The 19232-nt window shown below is 45.1% G+C and overlaps 1 protein-coding gene across 1 annotated transcript in view; it reads left to right on the plus strand.

Annotated features, from left to right (window-relative positions):
- Positions 1–635: 635 nt before the first annotated feature.
- The window catches only part of LOC118386805 (laminin subunit alpha-4-like), a 30496-nt gene continuing 11899 nt past the window's right edge, over positions 636–19232 (plus strand). The window contains exons 1-23 of the mRNA XM_035774653.2: positions 636–942; positions 4400–4501; positions 5506–5633; positions 6035–6115; positions 6391–6605; positions 7317–7417; positions 7640–7820; positions 8953–9036; positions 9166–9317; positions 9629–9739; positions 10370–10481; positions 10772–10936; positions 11031–11224; positions 12493–12609; positions 15575–15723; positions 16058–16199; positions 16309–16402; positions 16497–16613; positions 16749–16934; positions 17056–17192; positions 17536–17700; positions 18455–18600; positions 18939–19101. Of these exons, the coding sequence (XP_035630546.1) occupies positions 826–942; positions 4400–4501; positions 5506–5633; positions 6035–6115; positions 6391–6605; positions 7317–7417; positions 7640–7820; positions 8953–9036; positions 9166–9317; positions 9629–9739; positions 10370–10481; positions 10772–10936; positions 11031–11224; positions 12493–12609; positions 15575–15723; positions 16058–16199; positions 16309–16402; positions 16497–16613; positions 16749–16934; positions 17056–17192; positions 17536–17700; positions 18455–18600; positions 18939–19101 (3159 nt within the window). The 5' untranslated portion in view covers positions 636–825. The remainder of the gene's footprint in view (positions 943–4399; positions 4502–5505; positions 5634–6034; positions 6116–6390; positions 6606–7316; positions 7418–7639; positions 7821–8952; positions 9037–9165; positions 9318–9628; positions 9740–10369; positions 10482–10771; positions 10937–11030; positions 11225–12492; positions 12610–15574; positions 15724–16057; positions 16200–16308; positions 16403–16496; positions 16614–16748; positions 16935–17055; positions 17193–17535; positions 17701–18454; positions 18601–18938; positions 19102–19232) is intronic.

Consider the following 19232-nt stretch of genomic DNA (forward strand, 5'->3'; position numbering starts at 1 on the left):
TAATCACCTTCTTTGACGGTCTGACCTGGGTAAACAAACATAGAGGCGGTGCCGGCAAGGGAGAGGAGTGGAGGAGAAGGGGGAGGAGGTGGGGTGGGAGGACAGCTGGTTTTCCTTCAGCCTGTACTACAGACAGAGTGCTGAGGCTTATTCCGGCTGCCCTCTCTTCCTGGACGAGTGGAGCAGAGGGGGAAGGGATAGGGGTCTGAGGGGGTTTGGGGGTTGTGTCTGCTACTCAGGCCCCCAAGGTGAAAGGGTGCCACACACGGACCCTGCAAACGGAGGCGACTGCTGCCAGACAACACTCAATGTGACTCTGACAGTCAGCGGTAGAAATGCCGTCTGGATGTCTACACTACACTGGCTGTCTGTCTGTCTGCTGGACATACACACTAGTCTAGTGAACTCTCTATTGCTCTCTCTCCCCCTTCTCTCCATCTCTCTCTCTCTCTCCCCCCCTCTCAATTCAACTATCTCCTATCCCACTCTCTCTTCCCCCCGTCTCTCCCACTCTCTCCAGACTTCCCATATGTATGTGATTTAAAAGCTCAGGCTCTGGGGGGAGGCAGGTCCACTGGGGGAGGCGTAGGGGGGAGTCGAGAGGAGAGAGAGGGAGGAGGGAGAGGAGGAAGTACACACAGTTTACAGGACTTGGGGCTGGGCTGGCGCAGGCACCGCATCTGGAGGTCGGACCAGTGGAAAAGTGAAACCAACGGGTGCAGTGGAGCGAGAGAGAGAGCTGCCTGTGTCCCAGAGAGACTTCCCGACAGACGGGACAGGGAGAGACAGAGAGGGAGCAGTGCTCCACTGGACTTACACACAGACATGTCTGCGACTAGAGCTCTGCCATGCCTCTGCCTTCTTTTCGCCATCATCTTCTCAGGGATCGTCTGCCCAGCGGCTCCCAACGGTTTAGATTTGGAACAGCGTTCGGTGGTAAAAGTAAGACCAGACTTTTAGTTTTTTCCTCTGCTTGGCTGGTACAGGATGCATAGCAAGCTTCCAGTCCCTTATCGCAGCTAAATTTAGAGGGCCTGTTGTTGTTACAAACTTTTCCACGACTGTGGAAAGAGTGCTGTCCTTTGGACTGTGTCATGTCAAAGACTTGTGCTGAATGCCTCTGTAGATAAACCCTGGCGGGTTTAGATTTGAGGGCCACTGTAAGACAGACAGGTTTGTGAGTTAGTCATTGTGCTTCGTAGACATTTGTGAAGTGCTGGGGTAGTTTGGGTGTGAGAGGATCTTGCTGTGTGGATCTATATCTCTATGGCCACACTCTGGCCACTCGGTGCTGCCTCTCAACCCTCTCATTTTTGTTGGCGGAGGAGCTCCAGCCGAGATCTCGATGAGGGCCGTGCCATTCTCCACTGGCACCCGCTGGCCCCCGCGATAGGGCCCTAATGGAAACCAGCTGCCAAGTGTTGAGCAACACACATAGAGGGAACACAGCGGGTAGAAAGAGCATGAGAAACAATACGTGACATGCTGCTGATGTGTTTATAGTGGGTAGACTGGATACAGGCTGGTATTTCCTGTTTGTGGGGCCAAATGGGACCCCTATAATGGGCCTCGAGCTTAAAGATGCCTTCTTCTATCTCAGGGGGACACAGGCAAAACAATGTGTCCAGAGCTAGACTAATGTAAGAACAATGAGTTGAATAGCTAGATTTGTGTGGGGGAGGGGCAGGGAGCAGACCCCCCATAGTGTTCCAATTGAGAATTGACGATCTTCCGCCTCTTGTGAAAAAGATTGTTTACTTGTTCTGTGAGCATTCGAATACCATTGTCCCATGAGGAGAATGAGGCCTCTCCACTGCAGACATATCGTCTCTGCTCTGTTTTTGGATTCTGATGAAATTCACATGACCTAACCAGGCCCTTTCCCCCCAGTGTCTTCCGAGGAGTTTACCACTAAGCCAGGGACCGAAGCCTTCACCAGGGCCAAAGTCAATAAGCTATCTGCCCCTTATTGGTGAGGAGTGGAATCAGGGAGGCATATAGTTTGTTGTTCCCATTGCGAAGAGAGCGAGATTTCACAGCCTCAGACCTGAAGAGATGTAGATTTTGGACTGGATTCCTGTTTGAAGCCAATTCTTGTTTTTGTTGTTGTTGCCTGAGCTAAAAACCCACCGTATTTATTCTTCAGTGCTGTCCCAGAGGCAGAGATAGAGGCAGACTCATGGTCAATCTTGTGAATCTAATAACATAGGCCTACTACAGCACTTCTGAACACATGATATGAACAGCTAGTGATAAACACATACCATTTAACAGTGTTCAGTCCTGTTAGAAGTGGAGCCCAGTGACATAGTCTTTGGAACATGCTGCTGCATATGAAACACAGAGAGGCTATACCGCGTGGTGAATGTCATCTTTGTTCTCTACGGTAGTGGGCACACAGAGAAGAAGTTCCGAAATTGCTCACATACCGAGGACATTCATAGTGGACCAGAGGGCTACAGATGTCCATTATTTCAATGTTCATGCCATTTAGGAGCGGATTAGAGCATTCACCATGCTGTGAATTCTTATTGAGGGGTTAATTTTCAGTATCTCAGGATTACTCCCTATGCCCAGGGGAAATATCATCCAAAGTTTGGGCTTGGTTTTTGAATGATAGGGGATTGGAAACTAAATGGCATTTTAATGAAAGCATTAATACGAACAGGAATATAATGTAATTAGATATGACGTGGTGTAAAGGCTACTGGGTTGTATACACACTTGAGTCCTAAATGGCACACTATTCCCTACATATTGCACTACTTTTGACCAGAACCCTACTGTATTGGCCTTGGTGGTCAAAAGTAGTACACTATGTAGGAAATCGGTTGCCATTTGGACACAGCCTATCCCACACTAAACCATCTGCTGATTCTGCTCCATCTTTCCCAGGAACCTCTTGTCCCACGGGTCTGGTTGTGTATGCATCGTCCAGCTGTTTGACCCGTCACAGGATGTCACACAGCTAATCATTCTAAATCCAGTCATTAGCAACGAAGGGTCATTCTTCAGCACTGTCAGCCACCGCTAAAACCGGTGGACTAACATTCTGTGGTGGACTTAGAACCCTTGTCCAATGGCCTCATCTGTGATATGGATCTCTAGACTGCTTATCGTCCCAGTGCACAGTCAGATCATTTTGCATCATGCCTGGTCTAGGTTCTTCTTCTCTGCTAATTATTCAATCAAAAGTTCAATTAAAAAAAAGTATGTCATCAATTGTAATGCAAACATACTGTATGTGTGCGGTGCATAAGGTCAGTAGAATTGATTGAACTGTAACCAGGACATCCTATAACATCGTAACAACATGATGTATAAGTCTGTTCTTATTTAGTTTGTGTACTATCGGTCAGGAAAGCCACTGGAAGGAAGGGGCTACAGGGAAAAATCTGCCCCGGTCATGAAAGCACTGCTGTTCACAGGATGTTCCACATTAGTTCACTGGAGAGGCATTCCTCTGTCTCACGGCCTGCTCATGAATAAATCAAGGGGAAAATATGCATCACAACTGGGAGCATACAGTATCTCTGCAATGTATGATGTATTTGGCCCAGCCACTCTGGATGGAGCAAGGGGGGAGGCAAACGTGGCATTCTTTACAGTAGGCCAATATGAACAGAGTGGTATTGTATGATCACTGTGCTCTTTGAATGGGGTGACTGAAGATCAAAGTGATGTGTGTGTGTGTGTGTGTGTGTGTGTGTGTGGGGAGAGGGGTTACTGAACTCTGACATCACACTGCAGCAGGAAACCACCTCGAAGTGGATTTACATGTACCAGACGTGGGATGACTAAAAGTACTGTCTCGTAAATTCCGTGTCGGCCGTGCCGAGGGAGAAACTCTAGATGTGTCGGAGCTGGGACTGTCGTTCCCACATCCCTGCACTTTAGTCCACAGCACTACCAGTGGCAGAGTGAATTTGGCACAAATGTTTTGGTGTAACTGACATTCTGTAAATATATTACAGAGCAGTATCGAGTATGTCATACTTTCCCCCCCCTGGTCATGTACTGTGCTTAACATCCACATCTTACAGTAGCTGAATAAGAGAGCATCTTCTCCCACGAAGGAATGTGAGTGTGTTTGATGAGAGATGTTGTGGAAAACAGTGGAGCGTTGTATCCCATTGACGACAGACCAACCTAAGCCAGGCTGGCCAAAACGATTCCAGGTGCTCTACTTTCTGAAATTGCTGTTGAATGATAGAGTGCCTCGTTAGCAACTTGCCATTAACGTCAGGAACCCAGCTGCTCTCTGGTCAATGTGTTTCTAATTCTGCAGCCATTAAACTGGTTCATTTCAGACAGATCAGGTAGAGGGGCAAGTTTGTACTTGTGGGAAACTGGGGTTGTACTCTGTTTACCAACATCTCCCTCATGTTCCCTCTCTTAGGTGTGTGCGAAAGGATATTTCCTCAGTAACCAGAACAAATGCCTACCATGTAACTGCAAAGGCCATTCAGAAACCTGTGAGGAGATCACTGGTATTTGTATAGTAAGTATTTTCCCATGTATTACCTCCTCTTGATGAATCATAATACTATTATATCAGTAATATACTTCAACTAGATTACACTCTTTAGGGTAGAGTTTTTTTTATATATATATATTCAATATCACTCCATCAAGGGAAATATAGTATTCTTTCTCACAAAGATATCTACATATATTTTAGGTTGATGTGTATCCCTGGAAATAATCAGAATTCATGTAAACATTGCAGTTTTGAAAATGTAGCTTGTCCAAAAAAAAGTGGTCTCTTGGCACAATTTACTCCGGGTATGGGGTTAGTCGAGCCGAGGGATAGAGTAACTTAAACCGCCTACAACTTCCTGTACTGAAATAAATATTACCCCTACCTTTTAAAAACCATGTTTATCTTTATTTCCCAAACACATTTCAACACAATCATTTTGGTATTTTAATCATTTTAAGCATCTTTTTACACCGGCTTAGCAGCAAACAAACACTTTGTACTTTTTTAAAACACTTTTAACATAGGCTAGGCTCTGTTGTTACCTCATATCCCAGCGATAATGCCTTGCATTACACCTGGGAAGAAAACACTTCCATTTGCTCAACCATTTGCTCAACTTACCTCATGGCCATTGGCTCAACTTACCCCAAGGCAAACATTTAGACTATATTAGCTCACACAGCCACAAGGATGCACTTTCATGCTAGGTTTAGGAGCTCATGGAGACCCCAACTGATGTATAGAACAATCTTAAAATGATCTACTTTGGTTTAGATACAAGCGTCATGAAATCTCTAACAGAAATACATTTCTTTGACTTGGTGAAAATATTTTTATTTTGGGGGACCTAACTTACTTACCACTTTTATATGTGTTTTTTTTCCCTTCACAGGCTCCATGAAAGGATAGGCTCTTCCTAAATATTTGGTCAAATTATGAATTTTGTGTATGATTTCCTAGAAACAAGGGTAGCTCAACTTACCCCTTTGGCTCAACTTACCCCACTCTCCCCTACCATACAGTCATGTCAGGACCACACCACTGGGGATTTCTGTGAGATCTGTTTAGACGGATACATGCCTGACGTCAACACATACGGACGTCACTCCTGCCGGCCGTGCGCCTGTCCCCTCTCGATCCCCTCCAACAAGTAAGCCACAGCGCATGTACCTCCAGACCCTACTGTTGTGTCGGCCCTGCAGGGAGAAGCCTCCCGCTGGGCAACTGGTTGAATCAACGTTGTTTCCACGTCGTAAAAAAAATATATATATACACAAATCTGATGACGTTGAATCAGTGTGAAAAAAACGGATTGAATTTGCCAAAAGTCATCAACGTAAAGGAATGTCGTCTTCCTGTCACCCAAGTTGTCATCTAAATCCAATGACATGGTGCCATGTTGTGTTGATTTCATGTTTAATTCACGTTAGTTGACGTCTCAACCACATGTAAATCAGAACTAGATGTCAAAATGACGTCTGTGCCCAGTGGGCTGTGTGTTGGCGGGCAGAGCTCACTGACTGACATTCTTTCCCCTGTGTGTCTGGCCAGCTTTGCACAGCACTGTGACAGAAGCAGTAACATCCTACGGTGCAAGTGCCAAGAGGGCTATGCTGGACATTACTGTGAGAGGTCAGTGCTGACAGGGACTTGGCTTGGCAACAACCATGAGTTACTGCAACTCTACCATGGGAGCAATTACACTCATAACATTAAATCAGCTCAAATAGCCACAAATGAAACTCTTGCATTTTCACCTATTTCTACATGTTGAATATGTGCTAATTTTTCTGAACCTGAAAGGAAAATATTTGGAAATGCTTACAAATAATGATGTTTCAGTATAAGTGATAAGACATCCTAAGTCAAACAATTATTGGCAATCACCTTGCGTCTTCCTCACCCAGATGTGCTCCAGGTTTCTCTGGCAACCCCATGATGATTGGTGACTCCTGTAAGAGGTGTGACTGTAACGGTAACTCGGACCCCAACCACATCTTCAATGAGTGCCACAACGTGACCGGCTTCTGTCAGAACTGCTGGGGGGACACGTCTGGAGCCAACTGTGAACGGTGTGCCCCGGGTTTCTACGGTGATGCCATCAGTGCCAAGAACTGCAGAGGTGCGTGCCAACTTGCCAAGAGTACTATGAAACATGACATACCCTAAGGCCCTTGGCTCCACTAATACAGGTCAGCCCTACTGCCAATGAAGACTATCCATGGAAAAACATAGAGAACAAAACAGATATTTGTACGTCTGAAGATGATACCCACTTGTCTGGAGGGTGAAGGTGTGTTCATGAGCAGTAAAATGTTTTACGTTGCATTTGAACCCTGCTCTTACCTTGCTCTTTGTCTTAAAAGGCTTGCTATGGCGTTGTCTTCAGGTAGAGCTCTGACAATTCCCCCCTGTGTTGCTCATAATGGGTGTTATAGACATATGCCAATTACAACGCTCTATGTGAAATAAAGTCCATTTTGTGTGTTTACATAGTTTGGCGGGCTGGTCCTGCCGTACTCTAATGCCTCCATGCCTCAGAGACGGTGCAGTGCAACAAAGATAACCTTGTGGCATGTGCACATCGGTGGAAGAAAAGCATCCTTGGAAAGTCAAGCTCTTAGTAACTCTATGAGACAACAGAGTCGATCTTCTGGTCACTTGTAGAAAACATCATAGAATACTAATGGACGTGGGGAACTCCTTGTCAAGCTGTTGCAGGATTAGCATTTGTATTGTCCTCCGCAAGGGCAAAAATAACCTTTTCCATTGTGACCATGTCACGCTTCTGTGACCCGCGCTGTATTACCTATGTGTATGTCCTGTGTTACAGCGTGTGAGTGCAGCAAGTGCGGGACAGGATCGTGTGACGACAGGACCGGGACGTGTCACTGTAAGCCTGGCGTCACGGGCCGACTCTGTGACCGATGTGAGGTGAGTCACTCAGGGGCCTTTTCAATGTGAGCCGTACGACCATGTGGACACACATTCACACTGTTGGACAGTCTTCCCTGATAACTAAGCAAAGCAGGTGGAGAAGAGAGCAGACAAAATCGTTTAGGCTACTGTGAATACACCTGTATATAGTTAACAACAGCATGAACAACAACAGCAAGCAAAACTAACTATACGGCTTGTGTCTATAATGTGCTTTAGGAGGGTCACACGGGTTTCAACGGTTGCCAGGGCTGCCGGAGGTGTGACTGTGGGGCTGCCGGTCTCCGGCCTACTTGTCATCCTCTGACCCACAGCTGCCAGTGCCAACCAGGGGCCGGAGGCCGATACTGCGAGCGCTGCCTCCCAGACCACTGGAACTACGGCCCATCAGGGTGCCAGAGTAAGTCATGTGTGACCCTACTCCCATCTCAATCACCCACATGCAGGAAATCCTGGAATCAAAAGCTAGTGTCTGTCATAGATGTTAAAAAAAACACTCTCTCTCTCTGTGTTTCACACACTTAAGAACATAAACCACCCAGACAAGTTTGGTCAAACATTTGGAACCGAAATTGTTTTCCCCAGAGTTTTTACTGCAGCTAGCTAGTCAGTCCACTGTTCTCACACCCACTCATACATGATGTCAGGCAGGCATCTGCTGCAATCTGCAACCAGGGGCCAGCTGTACACATTTGTACACGATCATAAGGACAAACTGCAGCTTGCATCCAACTTTCCTCTGACATCACCGCCCAGCCCCAATTAATCTGGCCAGCTGCCAAAATCATCCCACAGCCACAGTATAGAGAACCAGGGAATTAAATTCAAGTTTTATTTGTCAAGTGCGCAAGTACAGTGAAATGCTTAAAGCTGCTATGTAACTTTTGGGCGACCCAACCAAATTCACATAGAAATGTGAGTTGTAGAACTGTCATTCTCATTGAAAGCAAGTCTAAGAAGTGGTAGATCTATTGCGCTATTTCTATGCTGCCCATTCTTAACTTTTCGTTTTTGCGTCTTTTACTTTCGGTTTTGTACACCAGCTTCAAACAGCTGAAAATACAATATGTTGGGCTATTGATAAGGTATTCCACAGTGGTTTAGATGGCACAATGATTCTCTACACTATGCATAGATTGTTTTGTCACATAAACAGAAATGAGTCCGAACTTTTAGAATTTTAGCATCCAGGCAATAGCGGAGCGATTTTGCCATATTGCACCTTTCACTTGCAAGCCCTACCCAACAGCGCAGTATTCAAAAATATCAATTATAAGAAAATACAAAACATGAGAAATAATAACTAAGAGAGGAATCTATATACAGTACACGGTCAGAGCCAGTACCAAACCACTCAGCACGTGCAGCACTCCTTCCCAGCCATAATACTCGCCATGGGTTCCATCATATTTTTGGTACCCAGACTGACTCTCACGTGTCCGGCTTATAAAGCATTCGACTTGGGAACTCCACATTGTAATCAACTGTAGCTATATATGAGGTGCATGTGTGTGTCTGTTTCTTCCATCCAGAATGTGACTGTGCTAGCGGGCACTGTGACATGCACACTGGGGAGTGTTTGCCAGAAGCAGCCATGGTCAACCCCTGCAACATCAGTAAGAGGGCCTAGTTAGAAATAAAAAATACATTTCAGTTCATCGTTAAACAACTATTTATTTGTGTTGGACTGATGTGATTTTGGGGAAATAATAATTTGTCTTCATTTGGCTCCTCCCTCCTATCAGGTTGTGATGAGTGTATCTGGCACCTGACTGGTGACCTGAGGCTGTCCAATAAGACGCTGGACCAGGTGAAGGTCAGTGTGTTGAACATCTCCACGGGGGCTGCAGCCAATGACAGGCTCAAGTACTACAACTACACCGCCCACCGTCTGCAGGTAGAGTACAGCCTCTCTTTCTGCTCACGCTGATATAGTCGGGACTCAATCATGTTAATACACACCTATATTATCAGTTCATTCTGATTTAAACAAGAGAAATGAGCAACTTCAGGAGTTTAACTATTACAAAGCCGCTGGATATTGGCAAATCTCACACACTAAACACCCAACCAACTAACTAACCAACCAATACACCAAACATTGTACAGTGCACATCACACAATTCTCTTCTCACAACCCTAACACGCATAGACTGTATTGTAATAGTATTGTGTAAGTGTATCTAACTTCTCCCGTTTTGTTTTCAGACTCAGTTTATGAACTGGAGAAATAAGTCATCTATGATGAGGACACAGACAGGGCAGCTGGAGGAGGCCAGTGCTGCTCTACTCTCAGACATGAACCATCTGGCAGAGACAGTAAGAGGACACCTTCATCGCTCATCTAACTCACTCGCACTCCTCTTCCTCCCTCTTCCACTGTTTACATTACGCTGGAGGTGAAATAAAGTCCACCTGCAGAAAAACGTTTCTATTAATCCCGAAACACAACCAAAACAAACTGCAAATTGCATCCAACAAGTTTGTAGAGTTGCAAGCTTGATGTAGTCATTGCATGCTGGGAATATGGGGCAGATTACTAAACGTTTGACCAATTTTAATACACTAATAAGTGAATTTGCCCAAAAATGTATATGACATCCTCAAATGGGGGACTAGATACATGAAGTGCTTTCATTTCTAAACGGTAAAACAGATATGTATGAAAATACCCTAATATATAAGGTGACATTCTGTACTGTCGCCTGAGAAAAAACACTCGACCTCAAATACAAAATCCTGGAGTATAGAGCCAGTAAGAATATTTTAGCTTCACTCTCCAAATAAATACGTAGGGGAGTGTAGATCAGTTAGCTTATCTCTCAGAGCCATCACGTCTATTTTATTGAGCTGTAGTGGTAGTGTCCGGACTGTGTGATTGATTTGTGAGTTCTTGTGGTGTTTGTCTTGACTATGTCATTGATCTGTCTGGTGTTTGTGGTGGGCCAGGAGAGTGTAGTGAAGTCCATGGGGGACCGAGTGGATGAAGACACACTACAAAGCGTCACTCTGGCTGACGAGCTGACCACTAACCTCACCACCCTCAACGTACTCCTTGAAGGTAATTTTAGGTCTGCTAAAGCTACACTGCTATGCCTCTTTGAGTACTGTCCACCTTCCTTGCGATTATTATAGGCTTTTAGGTATGTACTAAATGTTGATATGTGATTTCCAATAACTTTTGAATGGCGCCTTGGCTGAAGATTGAAATCCAAATCCCCGTTGCTGTATTTCCTACAGTCATCCATTTATCAGCGTTTGAGGTTTCGAGGGGCCCTTCTGGTAACGCGGCCTCAGTCATATCCCAGCCTTCCTTCATCCTGTGCTCCCTGTTATGTTTGTGTCTCACAGAAATGATCAGTGACTGGGAGCTCTACAGTGTCCATCAGGACCTGGACCCAGAGGTCATCAGAAAGAAGACGGCCATGGCCGAGGGCATGGTGACATTGATGAAGAAACTGGACCTGTCCCCACGAGAGCCCACCGCCACCGATGAGTCCACGGAGGCCCACGACCGTGAGGAAAACACGTGCTTGCGCATGCACACACACATCTTTTGATGGTTTGTTACAAAAGGCTGCGTTTGGGGTCCCATTTGTGTGTCGTTCAGTCCTTAGAAACGTGCGTCAGCTGGAGAAGAAGCTGATCAGTACGGAAGGCCGCATGGCCCCGGTACGGGAGGTGCTCTCCCGCTTCACCAAAAAGCTCTCTGAGGCCCAGGAGATCCTCCAAAAGGCTGCCAACACTGTGCAGGAGACGGAGGACATGAACAAAGCCAACACCGTCAAATTCCAGAGGAGTGAGGTAACTTCCCACAACCCCTAGAGTCCGCTTGGCCCAAACCGTGCCGCCGGGAGCCGCTCTCGTCCTGGCTCCCCAAATGTCTCGAGCTGACTCCCTGACTCCCAGCCTCCCTGACCCTCTGACTCTCTGACTGACTTCCTGACTGGCCGCCTGACTGACTGACTGCCTGCTGGCCTGACTCCCTGGCTCTCTGGTTTCCAGCTCTGTGTTCGTCCGCTTGGGTTTATTACTACAGTTCACTGTGAGAACGCCCTGCTAAAACGATAAAAGCCTGCTCTGGGGGAGTGTAATGTTGTTGAGTTCTGCCTCAATGCAGTCTACCTCTATCTCTTCTCTGAATGTTGTAGGAGTTCAGCTTGGCTTTATCACTGGAAAGCCACACTGTCCTGCTCCTGCAAAGGAATAGACCAGATATTTCTCTCCATCTGTATGGGGATTGTTGTTGTTCCCAAAGTCTGCCAGAGAACTCAATTACCCGTGGTATTTAGTAGTAGAGAACAGTAACACAGAAACAGCTGTTGGGTTGGATTGTTAAGAGGCACAAACTGGGGGAGATACATTACTGCACCACACAATCATATCACCATTTAAAGAGGCTATGCCCCTTAGAGTTAAATACAGCTGCTTGACATTGAATTGGGTAACATGTGTACAGTCATTTTGTAAAGCTCCTTAACATTTATTTAAGTCTGGGGCGTGTCTGTTCTGTTTATAGATCCAAAATACAATACAACAGGCCTGTTGGTCCTATTCATTACGGTGTGAAAACCTGAGGGATTGGGATTCTTTGTAGCACGCAGACTGGCCTGTTGTCATGCCCAAGTTGACATTATGGGCCCATTGTGGTTCAGGGCCTCTGCTGTAAACCAATGACATGAATGGTGCACTGTCCAAACAGGAGGCCTCCCATAATCTGGGGCTCTTCCTTCCCTAAGCAGATTGGTCAACACGAGTCGTAGCAACAGGAACAAAGCCAGGGTTACTCTGGGGGTAGGACAATGTTACTGTGCTTTACTTATATCTTTGTCAACAAATATCTCTATCTTGCCTCTTTGGGGAAAAAACACATTTTTCATCCTTTTCCTTTCACGTTTAATATTATTGTTCCTATGATTTATGTGCTTTTGTGATAAGAGTGTCCATATGGGAGACCTGCATAACCTGTACTCACTACACATAATGTATAACCTGTCCATCGTATATCTCCTCCCACCAGCCTCCTCTGCTCTGTACTAAAACAAAGATATGACTGAACATCTCTCTCCCAGGCCAAGCAGCAGATACTGGTGGAGAACTACGAAGCTGTGAATGACACCTTGCAGACAGCTGAAGACCTCGTCAAGGACACTGAGAATACTGTTGCTGAGATGGTTCTCCTGGTGCAGGTAAGGCCTGTTGTCTTTCTGTACACGCCGCAGTCACCATTAACCTATGCCTGAAAGCTTTGTATTTTGGACCCACTGAATGAGGTCACCTGCATTATACATGTAATTACAATGGATTGGGTTGCTTCAGTGCATGTTTTGGATAGAGTACCTTCAGAAAGTATTCAAACCCCTTTACTTGTTCCACATTTTGTTGTGTTACAGCCTGAATTCAAAATGGATTAAATAGATGTTTTTTCCCTCACCCATCTATCCCATTATGACAAAGTGAAGACATGTTTAAAAACAAATTGTGCAAATCCTGCAGAAATATCTCATTTTGGGGACCTCCCGAGTGGCGCAGTGGTCTAAGGCACTACAGACCCGGGTTCGATCCCAGGCTGTGTCGCAGCCAGCTGTGACCCGGGAGACCCATGAGGCAGCAAACAATTGGCACAGCGTCGTCCAGGTTAGGGGAGGGTTTGGCCAGCCGGTATGTCCTTGTCCCATTGTGCTCTAGCGTCTCCTTATGGAGGGTCGGGCGCATGCAAGCTGACTTCGGTCGCCAGCTGTATGGTGTTTCCTCCAACACGTTGGTGCGGCTGGCTTCCGGGTTAAGCGAGCAGTGTGTCAAGAAGCAGTGTGGCTTGGCGGGGCTGTGTTTCGGAGGATGCACGGCTCTCGACCTTCGCCTCTCCCGAGTCCGTACGGAAGTTGCAGTAATGGGACAAGACTGTAACTACCAATTGGATATCACGAAATTGGGGAGAAAAAGGGGGTAAAAAAAAATGTTATAAAAATATTTCTCATTTACATAAGTATTCAAACCGCTTAGTCAATACATGTTAGAATCACCTTTGGCAGCAATTACAGCTATGAGTCTTTCTGCATAAGTCTCTAAGAGCTTTGCACACATGGATTGTACAATATTAGCAAATTATTATTAAAATAATTATTTAAGCTCTTTCAAGTTAGTTGTTAATCATTGCTAGACAGCCATTTTCAAGTCTTGCCAAAGATCTTCAAGTCAAAACTGTAACTAGGCTACTCAGGAACATTCAATGTTGTCTTGGTAAACAACTCCAGTGTATATTTGGCCTTGTGTTTTAGGTTATTGTCCTGCTGAAAGTTGAAAGGACTCCCAGTGTCTGTTGGAAAGCAGACTGAATAAGGTTTTCCTGTGGGATTGCCTGTGCTGTGCTTAACTCTATTCCATTTATTTTTATCCAAAAGAAAACTCCCTAGTCCTTGCCGATGACAAGCATACCCATAATATGATGCAGCTACCACCATGCTTGAAAATACGAAGAGTGGTACTCAGTAATGTGTCGTGTTGGTTTTGCCCCAAACACAACACTTTGTATTCAGAACATAAAGCTAATTTTGTTGCCAAATCTTTTACAGTTTTACTTTAGTGCCTGATTCAGGATGCATATTTTAGAAAATGTGTATTCTGTACAGGCTTCCTTCTTTTCACACTGTCATTTAGGTTAGTATTGTGGAGTAACTACAATGTTGTTGACCCATCTTCAGTTTTCTCCTATCACAGCCAGTAAACTCTATAATGGTTTTAAAGTCAGCATTGCCCTCATGGTGAAACCCCTGAGTGGTTTCCTTCCTCTCCGGCAACTGAGTTTGGAAGGACGCCTGTATCTTTGTAGTGACTGGGTGTATCGATACACCATCCAAAGTGTAATTAATCACTGCAGAAAACGATATTCAATGTCTTTTTTACCCATCTACAATTAGGTGCGAGGCATTGGAAAACCTCCCTGGTCTTTGTGGTTGAATCTGTGTTTGAAATTCACTACTCGGGTGGGGGATCTTACAGATAATTGTATTTGTGGGTTACAGAGATGAGGTATTCAGAAACCATGTTAAACACTATTATTGCACACAGAGTGAGTCCATGCAACTTATTAGTTTAGTTTAGTTTATTAATTTGACCATTTAAAAACAAAAGCACACATAAAACTTAAAAGCCATACATGCACATTAATAAAATCATTGAGGAAAACACACAGTAAAGTCTGGGACTTATTTCCATTGTGGTCCTCTTGTATGTGACTTGTTATGCACATTTTTACTCCTGAACATATTTAGACTTGCCATAACAAAAGGGTTGAATACTTATTGACTAAAGACATTTCAACTTTTCATTTTCTATTCATTTGTCAAAATGTCTCAAAACGGAATTCCACTTTGACATTATGGGGTATCGTGTGTAGGCCAGTGACACAACATCTAAATGGAATCCCTTTTGAATTCAGGCTTTTTAACACAACGAAATGTGGAAAAAGTCAAGGGGTGTGAATACTTTCTGAAGGCACTGTATGGCATGACAGGGAGAGTACCACGTATTGTCAATGCACTTTGTATGAATCCATGACAAATCTAACAGACACCCAAAATGATATTAGGGCATTTTTTGAGGTAGCATGAGATCAAAAACGCTGCTGCAAACTCTGACGCCCTCTGATGGCATTTTCTAAACGATTCATAATATTGTATACTACCCTCATGAAGTACATTTCGGTTTCAAAACTATAAGTACTACAAACACATGCTAAGTACTGTTAGAAAAGTAAGAACTTCATTCTTATAACCCACCAACATTTGCCAGACCCTGTACAGGACACAAAACAATCGCTCAGAGTTTAACAGATTGTACAATTCCCCTTTTGAGGGGATACTTCAGGATTTTCGAAATGAAGCCCTTTGTATTCTTCCCCAGAGTCAGATGAACTTGTGGATACCATTGATATGTCTCTGCGTGAAGAATGTTGCTAACTACCATTAGCGCAATTGCTAACTAGCATTAGCATAATGGCTGGGCATTAATGGTAAGCATAGGGCTTCATTGCCAAAATCCCAAGGTATCCCTTTAAGTCAATTGGCTCTCTATTGGTTAGGTCAGTGGTGAAATAGAATCATTCAGACGTAACTTTGTTAGTTAAGTCCTGGAATGGGGTCTGTATCTGTGTAGAACGTGACTGAGTACCACGCTGCGATCGATGGCGCCAGCAAGCTGTTGCAGGAGAAGACTGAGGCGCTATCCCTGGCAGACAGAGACCTAGTCCAGAGAGCCCAGGACCACGCAAAGGATCTACAGAGTCAAGCTACAGAGCTGGAGTAGTGAGTAGTAGTGATGTCATATAGTAATGATCTCCTAATGGCATCACTCTAATGCACATCACATTGTAGAACCAAACAACCAACTGCTAAACACGACTCAATTATCCACTTTATTCCATTATAATGCACACCACATTCAAGAACAAAACCACCACTGAACATTATTCAAAACTGATCAACAATCAATCACACTTTACTTGAAGCACAAATGAGTAGTACAGTAGTAGTATCACAGTTAAAAGCAGGCCAACACTACAGCTATGTTCTTTACCCTTAATGCTTTACAAAGATTCCAACTAGACCTTGACGTTGTTGTACGTTTCTTTCCACCCAGTGATCTGAAAGGCAGCGATGCCAACGGATTCGTGCAGAAGGCTCTGGATGCAGCCAATGTGTACAACAACATAGTCCAGTATATCGAAGAGGCCAACATCACTGGACTGACAACACTGGATTTAGCAACAAGAGCTGAGGATGTAGGTTGTCCAAAATGCGCAGCAGTTAGCTACATTAGCTACATACAGTATTTAGGCTAATATAGAGTGCTTTTCAATTGATAAGCGAAAAATGTGCTGTCTATGGCAGGCCACCAACGGGATCAACACACAGCTGGGGTTCCTGAAGACCCAGAGTGACAACATCTTCAAGGAATCTATTTCATTGCATTCTGAGCAACTTGGTATGACATTTTTTAGATTGGGCAATGTCTGGTTATTTTTAGACTAGACTGTACGGGTTCTCCTTGATGATTCATGTGTGAATTGTGTCAACAGAGGTTGAAACTGAGGTTCTGGACAAGATTAAATATATTGAGGAGACCAAGGAGACCATGGATGACAACACCAAAAAACTAGAGGAAGTACTGAAAGACATCAAGGAAATTGAGCCAGGTAAAACACATTCTTGTTCTGGACCATAGCCTATCTAGGGTCTCTGACATGCACATCATTCTATTCACTGCCATTCACTGCTCTCCTCATCTCGGTACTGAATTTGTTGTTCTGAATTCCACTTTGATCTTCCAGGCAGAACCACCAAGCGTCTGGAGCTCACCAGGGAGGTGGCTGAAGGCACCCTGAACCGCTCTGTGGAGGTCCTGCAGACCATCACCCCCATCCACGAGAAGGTGGAGGAGTGGGCCACCAACATGAAGAACCAAGATTACTCTGCTGCAGCCTTTGACCGCGCTGTAGTCTCTGCTGGGAAAGCAGGTACAGTATACTCATCAACACTTCTACAGTATTTCAATCCTCGACAGAGTAGACTAAATGACTAAGCATTACCCTCAAACTAGTAAGTGGTAATCCTCTCCATCCATGGTGGGGTTTTCAGTTGAGAACCTGTCTGAGCTGGTTCCTGAGCTGCTGGACAAGCTGCGTGTCATTGAGAAGAAGCCAGTGAACAACGTGACCACCAACATCATGAGGATCAGAGAGCTCATCGCCCAGGCCAGGAGTGTGGCCAAGAAGGTCAATATTATCACCTATCACCACCAATGAAAAACCCTGTACAGTCTTGTGTTACTATAATCCCAAGTCTTGTTCATAATCGAGTCCTGTATGACACAGATACAGTGCCTTCGGAAAGTATACAGACCCCTTGACTTTATCCACATTTTGTTAAGTTACAGCCTTATTCTAATATTGATAAAATAGTTGTTTTCCTCATCGATATACACACAATACCCCATAATGACATTTCTTTAATCCATTTTAAAATAAGGCTGTAACGTAACAAAATGTGGAAAAAGTCAAGGAGTCTGAATACTTTCCGAAGGCACTGTATATCATGTTTTGTTACACCATACTGTAGGTCCAAGTGTCCATGAAGTTCAACGGTCAGTCGTCGGTTGAAGTGCAGCCCCACATCAACGTGGCGGACCTTAAGACAGTGACCACCATCAGTCTGTTCATCAGGGTGGACCCAGATAAGGACCCTATTGAAGACCGCTTCATCTTCTATCTGGGAGACAGAAACGTGAGGAGGCTGGGGGGGGGGGGTTAGGAAATAGGGAGCTGGGCTGGTGCTGGGTTCAGATCTACTTGTCCTGTATAGCCGACTCCTTTTGTTGTCATGCCACAACCATGGAAGTTGGCCATACAGCATAAACACATCTGGGATCAGGCTAGCATAGACCAGCATACAACAGCATAGCAACAGCCCCTGTGATAATGCTGACGTGTTTTTCTATTGTGTGCAAGAAGTGGGTGGGTTGGTGAAGGGGGTTGCAGAATGGCCCAGATCTGCCAATGAAAGTTCCCAGACTTGGACCCTGAGGATGGCTTGAGATAAAAGGGCGAGAGCAGCTTGTGTGCAGATGAATGGTTTGTTGTGATCATGTGAGCAGAAGAGGCCTTCGAGACAGTTGCCTTTTTCAAAAGGTTTCCGGGAGACGCCTGTTGTGTGCGCCACTGCCGCCAAAGTCGGGGCTCATTTACATAAATGCCGTTACCCCCCCTACCCACAGGAGCTCTCCTCTCTGGGCCTCTCTGTTCTCTTTAATGATGCTGCTTACCCTGGTGATTCTGCCACTGCTGTAAATTATGCAGTGGTGTTTGTGTAAGTCTGCTTGATGCTTAGAAATGGCGCTCTGTGACCCTTCGTTGGTTTTATAAAGCAAAGATTAGGAGATTTTCCTGAATAAGATCGCAGGCAGGGATTCAATATTACAATACAGGCACTGTGCTGTATAAAACCTGTCACCTTGGTTTCTCTCCTACATATCATATAGGGTAAGAAGGACTACATGGGTCTGGCCATCAAGAATGACAACCTGGTGTACATCTACAACCTGGGAGGGGAAGATGTTGAAATCCCGCTGGGTTCAAAGCCCGTCAGCCAATGGCCTCCAGTCTTCAACCTCATCAAAGTAGAGAGGTACAGTAGTGTGTTACCTAAGCAACAGATCCAGTCGCACAGATAGACTGGCATAGCCTGGTAGCAGATCAACTGATGCCTATTAGACAAGACATCTGTCGTGTCTGTCGTCATGCCATACATGTTTCATGAAGGACAAGCGATGACAAAGAACTTGGCTAAAGCACATACAGTACAGGTTTGCAACCTTGCTAAAGACCGTCCGTCCATTCACACAGACAGGACGTCTGTCTCGTCTAACCACTCACAGGGATTCATGAGGCTGTTCTGCCCATGCAGTATGTAACAGTGTTGATGGGACTGATTATTCACACTTCTTTGTGTCTTTGTTTTGACAGGCTGGGCAGACATGGAAAAGTGTTCCTGACTGTGCCCAGTCAGACGTCCACTGACGAGCAGAAGTTCATCCAAAAGGGCGAAGCCTTTGGCACCGACTCCCTGTTCAACCTGGACCCTGAAGACACTGTCTTCTTCGTGGGTGGCGTCCCCGCTGACGTCAGGGTACGGTATCACTTTCTAACAGGATATGACATCGACCTCTGATCAGAGTTCTGTGGCATTGGCTAATGCCTAGCAGACCATTTCCATCGTACAATATTGATCTAAACTGTACTTCACTCATGAACCACTGA

The sequence above is a fragment of the Oncorhynchus keta genome, chromosome 8 (assembly GCF_023373465.1).
Source record: "Oncorhynchus keta strain PuntledgeMale-10-30-2019 chromosome 8, Oket_V2, whole genome shotgun sequence".
In the NCBI taxonomy this organism is placed as follows: Eukaryota; Metazoa; Chordata; class Actinopteri; order Salmoniformes; family Salmonidae; genus Oncorhynchus; species Oncorhynchus keta.